The sequence below is a fragment of the Colobus angolensis genome, unplaced genomic scaffold, assembly GCF_000951035.1.
Source record: "Colobus angolensis palliatus isolate OR3802 unplaced genomic scaffold, Cang.pa_1.0 Scaffold322, whole genome shotgun sequence".
NCBI classification, from domain to species: domain Eukaryota; kingdom Metazoa; phylum Chordata; class Mammalia; order Primates; family Cercopithecidae; genus Colobus; species Colobus angolensis.
Window position 1 is genome coordinate 1,911,342 of NW_012116511.1, and position 6,999 is coordinate 1,918,340.

The 6,999-nt window shown below is 37.0% G+C and overlaps 1 protein-coding gene across 1 annotated transcript in view; it reads right to left on the reverse strand.

Annotated features, from left to right (window-relative positions):
- The window catches only part of LAMA2 (laminin, alpha 2), a 613,484-nt gene that overhangs the window by 189,122 nt on the left and 417,363 nt on the right, over positions 1-6,999 (reverse strand). Inside the window, exons 29-30 of the mRNA XM_011951660.1 lie at positions 3,802-3,860; positions 2,676-2,701 (exon numbers count right to left, since the gene is read on the reverse strand). Coding sequence (XP_011807050.1) covers positions 2,676-2,701; positions 3,802-3,860 — 85 coding nt within the window. The remainder of the gene's footprint in view (positions 1-2,675; positions 2,702-3,801; positions 3,861-6,999) is intronic.

Consider the following 6,999-nt stretch of genomic DNA (forward strand, 5'->3'; position numbering starts at 1 on the left):
AAAGTAAGAAATTCAAAATAATAAAAGCTCTGCATGTCTTGGGACTATTAGACCACCAATAAAATTTATCTTTCCCTGATATAATTTTTTTCATCTTGCAATAAAAATCTGAAAGCAAACAGAAAACTTCTAGTGAAGCTGACATATGCAAAATCAAGACTTCCATCTTCATTTGGGTTTATTATGAAAATGTATCAACAAACATCTTTGGCTTTCTGGAAGGCAGTCTACAGCTCTGGAATGAGGATGAGAACTGTCTTGTGTTTCAGGCTCAGCCCTCTCCTCACGCATAGCTGCAGACATTGCTTGATTTATGAATAAAAGGTGGAAGTCAGTTTTTCACATCCCATGGAGAATTACAAGGGGACTATTTTACCACCTTGGTTAAGTAGGATTTTTTTTTACTTAAAAATCTTATGCCCATTGATGAAAGAAGAGTGATTGCTGACTAAGCAAGAAAAAATATCAGACTAAGAATTTTCTAATGCCTCCACATCCCTTTGGTTCTGGCCTAGACAGTCCAGAGACAAATATACAAAAAGGCTCCTGATAAAAAGATCTAGTTTAATAGCCAGCACCCTTCTTGTTTATTTAGATTTAGATAACGTAAAAGTACCTCAATTAAGCACTTAATCAAGAGACTCTGCTTTTATCACATCCTAAAAGAAATTCTAATGAGATTTAATAATGTCCCAACTTTGAGCAAGCTGGCAGACAAAACTGAGAATAGTATTCAAGATATTTTGAGTCTTATTTTTCTTGTGGTGGACATAATCATATAATTTAACAAAGTTTGTACATATTATTTAAAAAGCAAGGTTCGTTTTTGCCATTATTATTGAATAAGTACTGGAAATGATGGTTGAGGAATTAATTTAAGCATAACTGAAGAAATAAACCAAGATCCATTTAAAAGTGGTTCATAGTGGCCAGGCGTGGTGGCTCACGCCTATAATCGCAGCATTTTGGGAGGCTGAGGCAGGCAGATCACAAGGTCAGGAGATCGAGACCATCCTGACACGGTGAACCCCCGTCTCTACTAAAAATACAAAAAAGTAGCTGGGCATGGTGGCGGGGGCCTGTAGTTCCAGTTACTCCTTAAGTTGAGGCAGGAGAATGGTGTGAACCCAGGAGGCAGAGCTGGCAGTGAGCCGAGGTCGCGACACTGCACTCTAGCCTGGGCGACAGAGCGAGACTCCATCTCAAAGAAAAAAAAAATAAAAGTGGCTCATAGTGTGGCTTATTCCAATTCTTTAAGAAGCTGATCACTGAAGAGAATTGGATTTTCTGTGCATGGATTTCATCCTTGAATACACACACACACACACACACACACACACACACACACACAGATTTGTATTATTGACATACTTGCTAGGTGCATGCGTGTGTGTTATTATGAGAGATAGGCCTTTATCTCTGTAATGTCTTTACTAAGTTATTACTGTAATTACTGTCCATAAAAATTTGTGCAAAAAATCACACAAATTGAGAGGAAGTTTCTAGCTTCACTTTAAACTCAAACAAAAGTTTAAAGTAAATCTTGGAAGAAAAAGAAAGATAAGAAACAATACTCCTCACTGAGGAATTGTACAAAGTTTAGCATTGTAGGCCCAAACGTGAAGGTGAGCCCTAAGGTGAAGTCTACTCTAATGCACAACACATTTTTCTTATTACTGTGGCTTTCCCTGGCAGGCAGCCTGACACAATAGAAAAGCACCCACAGTGGGAGTCTGTGGTCTGGTCCACCCCTAGGGGAGGTGGAGTCAATTCCTTTGGGGGAGAGTTGAGGCCCAGGTTTGTTTTAAAACTCTTAGGAGAGTCTAATAAGCTATTAGGGTGCAGCATCACTGGCAAGCTCCTTATTCTCTACTGTGCATGTGTGCATTTAAAAGGGCATATGGACAAGGCCAGACATGGTGGCTCACACCTGTAATCCCGACATTTTGGGAGGCTGAGGTGGGTGGATCATTTGAGGTCAGGAGTTCCAGACCAGCCTGGTCAACATGGTGAAACCATGTCTTGACTAAAAATACAAAAATTAGCCAGGCATGGTGATGTGTGTCTGTGGTCCCAACTACTCTGGAGGCTGAGGCACGAGAATCACTTGAACCTGGGAGGTGGAGGTTGCAGCGAGCTAAGATGCGGCCACTGCACTCCAGCCTGAGTGACAAAGCGAGACTCTGTCTTAACAAAAAACAAGACAAAACAAAACAAAACAAACAAACAAACAAAGTGCATACCACTCCTTGGTACTGTAAAAGGAATGAATAGGGAAGCTTTGATTTTATGTTAGTTTTGTCTGAGAGATACGGGCAAGTTACTTTGAGACACAGTTTCCTCATCCCACAAATGAGCAGGTTAACTCAGATGACTTCTAAAGTGTCTTTCAATTTTAACATTTTAGATTAGTTTTGATTTATTTTGTGTCCTGATGGATTCAATTTCTATGAGGTAGCGAGAGAGAGAGAGAAGATTTGACAATACAAAAATTAGAAACTTAAAACATTAAAAAAAAAACCACAGAAAGTCTCTCTTTTCCTTGATAATTTTGTATCATTCTTTCAATTAAAAAAATTTTAGGGTGTTTTTCAATATTGAATGTTTTTCCTCTTGGTGAACTGCAACAAAGTTCATGAGAATGATTATGTTTAAATTGGAACCAAAAAAATTACCTTTTGAGTCCCATCTAAATTCCTTTCTGGAACACAATGGCAAATTAAAGAAAAGTAAATAAATACCTTCCTGAGCTCCTCTTCCCCATTTCTACTCTAATTTAAACTTTTCCAAAGTTCTCTTCCTCAGTGTTGAAATTATTCATGGCTCAATTTTCTTCTACTCTCCTCTATCTTTAATTTGTTTCCATAATATATTCTTTCATCAAAACATCAGATCGAGATTACACAAAAATGTGGGAGGGTAGAGAGGAGAGAATGAAGCAGACAGTAGAGAACCATCATACCCTAGGCTCAGGGCTGCACACTGAGCTCCTTTCTTTCTTCAGAGTTTAGTAATAAAAATAGATACTTGTGCTGGAGCTCATAAAAACATTCTATCTTGTATCTTTGCATGGATTTTGCAATCGGGCAGACCTAGGTTTAATTCCTGTTCCATCACTTTGTATGTAGTAAGGTTTTGAATACTGTGTGCCTCGGTTTCCTCACCTAGAATGTAGGAATATTGTACAGCCATGTGCTGCTGCATAATGACATTTTGGTCAATGATAGGACCATGTATATGACAGTGGTCCCATAAGATTATAGAACTACATTTTTACTGTACCTTTGCTATGTTTAAATATGTTTAGATACGCAAATACTTACCATTATGTTACAATTGCCTACTGTATTCAGTACCAATAACATGCTGTGCAGGTTTGTAGTCTAGGAGCAATAGGCTATCCCATGCAGCCTAGGTGTGTAGCAGGCTGTACTATTTAGGTTTGTGTATGTACACTCCATGATGTTTGCACAATGAAGAAATCATCTAACGACACATTTCTCAGAACGTATCCCTGTCGTTAAGCAGCACATGACTGTATAATATAATAGCTGAGTACAAGTTTACCTAGGTTTTGGAAACAGACTCACTGAGGTTTGAATTGCTGTGTAGGTGTGTGATCATGGGCTTCAATTCTCTCACCTGTAAAATGGAGATCACAAATTATAGTCGATGATGTTGGTGTAACTGTATTGGGAAAGGTACAGGAGATAGTAAGCACTCAATCAATGGTAGGTTCTGTTTTTCACAGGGTTAATCTGAGGATAACTTGAGATAAAGTATGTTTAATAATTGACATACCTAAATCAATAGGTTTCTCTATTTCAAATAGTTTTTTCAATGTAATTGCTGGAAATAAACTACAAATAAAGACACCAAGAATGTTTTAGGTTATATTTGTAAACAAAATTATAATATAACTTACCCATGCCATTTTCCTCAACACTTGTCTGTATGTGAAAACAGAGACTTTGGGTCTCTGGTGTGCAACAAAAGTGATAAAGGATAGATATGTGCATGTGTAAGTAGCTAAGACTATTTTTACATTTTGCCTTCTGGGTTTATGAGTTGATGATAGGTATAAATTATTTGGAGATTAAAAAAAATCAGTTTTAGTAGCCACAAGGGACAGCTTCTGAGTGGCGACCCGAGAGACACAGGCCATTCAACTGTGAGCCTAAAGCCCTATTAAAATATGGGAAGAGAGGAGAGAAGCTGAAACTATGAAAACATGACCTTGAGATCACTGACAAATTTCTGATTTCCATATTACTGCAGAGAGCTGCACATGCAATGCTGAATAGTTTCCATTTTTAAGGAAGAAAGTCATGTCAGAATGGTACCTGCATATAACCTTTTAACTGCATAAAGCTCAGTTTAGGTCAGTTTGGGCAATAACCTGCATTTAATGTAACTCAAAGGCAGGTTAAATTAAAGTATAACAAACTCAAGGGCTCCAACACCAAGACATTTGGTGAGGAAATGGTGTCCTTTGTTTGACTCCTGAAGGTAATCTGGCCCCTTCGGGAATAGTAAATTAGAATAATTAGGCATTTCTAGAACTAACATTTTTAATGACCACGGCTGCAGTGTCATCACAGTACAGGTAACAGGCAAAGGCTAAGTGTCTTTACAACTGGCTATATTTTAGCAGTAATTGATACTTAATTTTGTTTACTTGCAACCATATTGTGGATTAAAACATGAGATAAAATAGCCTGTAGATGCAGACATCTCTAGAATACTATACATTTTGTAAAAATATTGTAGAGGAATTGCTTTGTGTGTTCACGACCCAAAGCATATGTTACTGGAATGGGATGTATTATTTCAAAACTGTCCTTAGCTCTTGCTTTGATGATAAGATTTTATGCCTGGGTAATGACACTTAGGAATCAAGATGGATTATAAATAAGATGTATAATGGATTAGAGGCCATGGGTTGTGGAAAACACTTCAGGTACCTTATTATGAGAGACAGGCCTTTATTTCTAATCTCTCTACTAAGATATTACTGCAATTACTGTCTGTAAATAGATGTTTAAGTGAAAGTCATGGGACGGTGAAGCCACTAATGCAGATGACAATTTGTACATATTCTTAGTTTTTCCTGATTTTCATTTAGCATTTGCTTTATTTGTGCTCATTTACATTTTCATATAATGATGGAAAATGACTCAAATTAATGGGAAAGCATGTATTTGAATGAATTATTAAAAAAGTCTATCAATCATGTGAAGAAAAGTTTTTAGCATTTTAAATCCAGAGTGGAAGGTTGGTTGCATGAAAATAATTTGCTATTCTACTAACATTTTTGTTCACAAGTGAACAGTATTATTTTAAATAAATGCAGAAAAATATAGCTGTAATAACCTTCTCTTCAGGATAGCTAAAGGTCAGCCTTGACTACTTACTGAATATTTTCTATAGCAAAATAATATTGCAGAATCAGAGAATTTTAGAACTTCAACTCAATCTGTCATTTTATAGATTGGATACCTATGTAATAACGAAGGTCTATAGTAATTAAGAGCATTGATCACAAGTGCACACAGTTAAAAGTAAAACCAAACACTACCTAGGATAAAGGAAATTCCATCTCTTCTCTAGAAAAATCTCACATTCTTTCTGTCCTCCATTTTAAAATCTTCAATGTTCACTGGAAAGGTCACTCATTTTATATGTGCCACATGGTCTCAGTTTTCACCCATACACTATGTGTACATACGTATATTGGAAAGAGCAGTGCTTACTGTATCAGCAGTGCTTACCAGTTTAAGTTTACTGGTGTGTGTATAAATAGATGTAGGAGATATGATTTAATAAGGAGATGGATTACTTGATTATTTATTAGCTCAAAATGGACACAGGTAAATAAATATTGCCCTTCAGAGCAGTCACAAGAAAGGCTAGAAAATTATTTAAAGCTTGTGTCACAAAGTAGCTGCAGTTATCCTATAAAATTTTTCCTTGAACAATGAGGAATCCATGTGATGGTAACTAAGCTGAATGGCATGTCAGTTTGTAACGGGACTTTCACACATACGTTTCCATTTAAATCAATCCTTACGATGTATAGGTAAAAAGTCAAGATTTAGCAAGAAATAGAGCAAGAACCCTGTCCAAGTAGAGCAACTAGGTAGGATTCACTGAAACTAAATTCCTTTTTCTTTTCATGATGTCATGTCCCTCTCAAGAAATGCATACTCATTATTTTTAAGTTGCACTTCAGTTTTGACCTAGTGTTATCATCTGTTTCATGTACCATACTTAATAAAACTTCTCAAATCCTCTTTACAAAATACGATGTATAAAATTGTTTATAACCGAATCAGTACATGGGGACATAACTAGTGATTACATTAATAATAATACTAACCATCAAAACTTACATCATCTACACACCAGGTGCTGTGATGGATCCTTAACATTCACAGCTCATTTAGTCTTCATAAGACTCTTAGGCTGTAGGTGAGGGAGATATTAATAATATCTAACTGGTATGCTGTGAGCACAGCCAGCCTGACTAATGAGAAAGAATCCCAGCTGCAGGGCTGGAGCAGTCCTGGAGGTCCCTCCCATGCCAGGCTTCAGACTGCAGGGTCTGTGGGAGAGGTGAAAGTGTAGTGGTGGTTACTCAGGGACTTGGTGTCTACCTGCTAAAGCCTGAAGACGTGTAGTACCCTGTGCAGGGCCTCAGGCTTACTATATGGCGAAGTTGAGATTCAAACCCAGGGCAGTTTCTCATCCATTCATTCCACCTCCCTTAAATCATACTGTTTCTATTCACATTTCATAATTATAGAAATTAAATCAACTTTCAGAAGGTGAAGATCCTAAGAAATTTGACAATCCTGAAGGCAGACAAGAGAATATCCCAGAAAGTTCATGAAAAAGCAGTTTTAAAATTACTTTTAAAATGTAAAAAAAGGCTGGGCATGGTGGCTCATGCCTGTAATCCCAGCATTTCATAATTATAGAAATTAAATCAACTTTCAG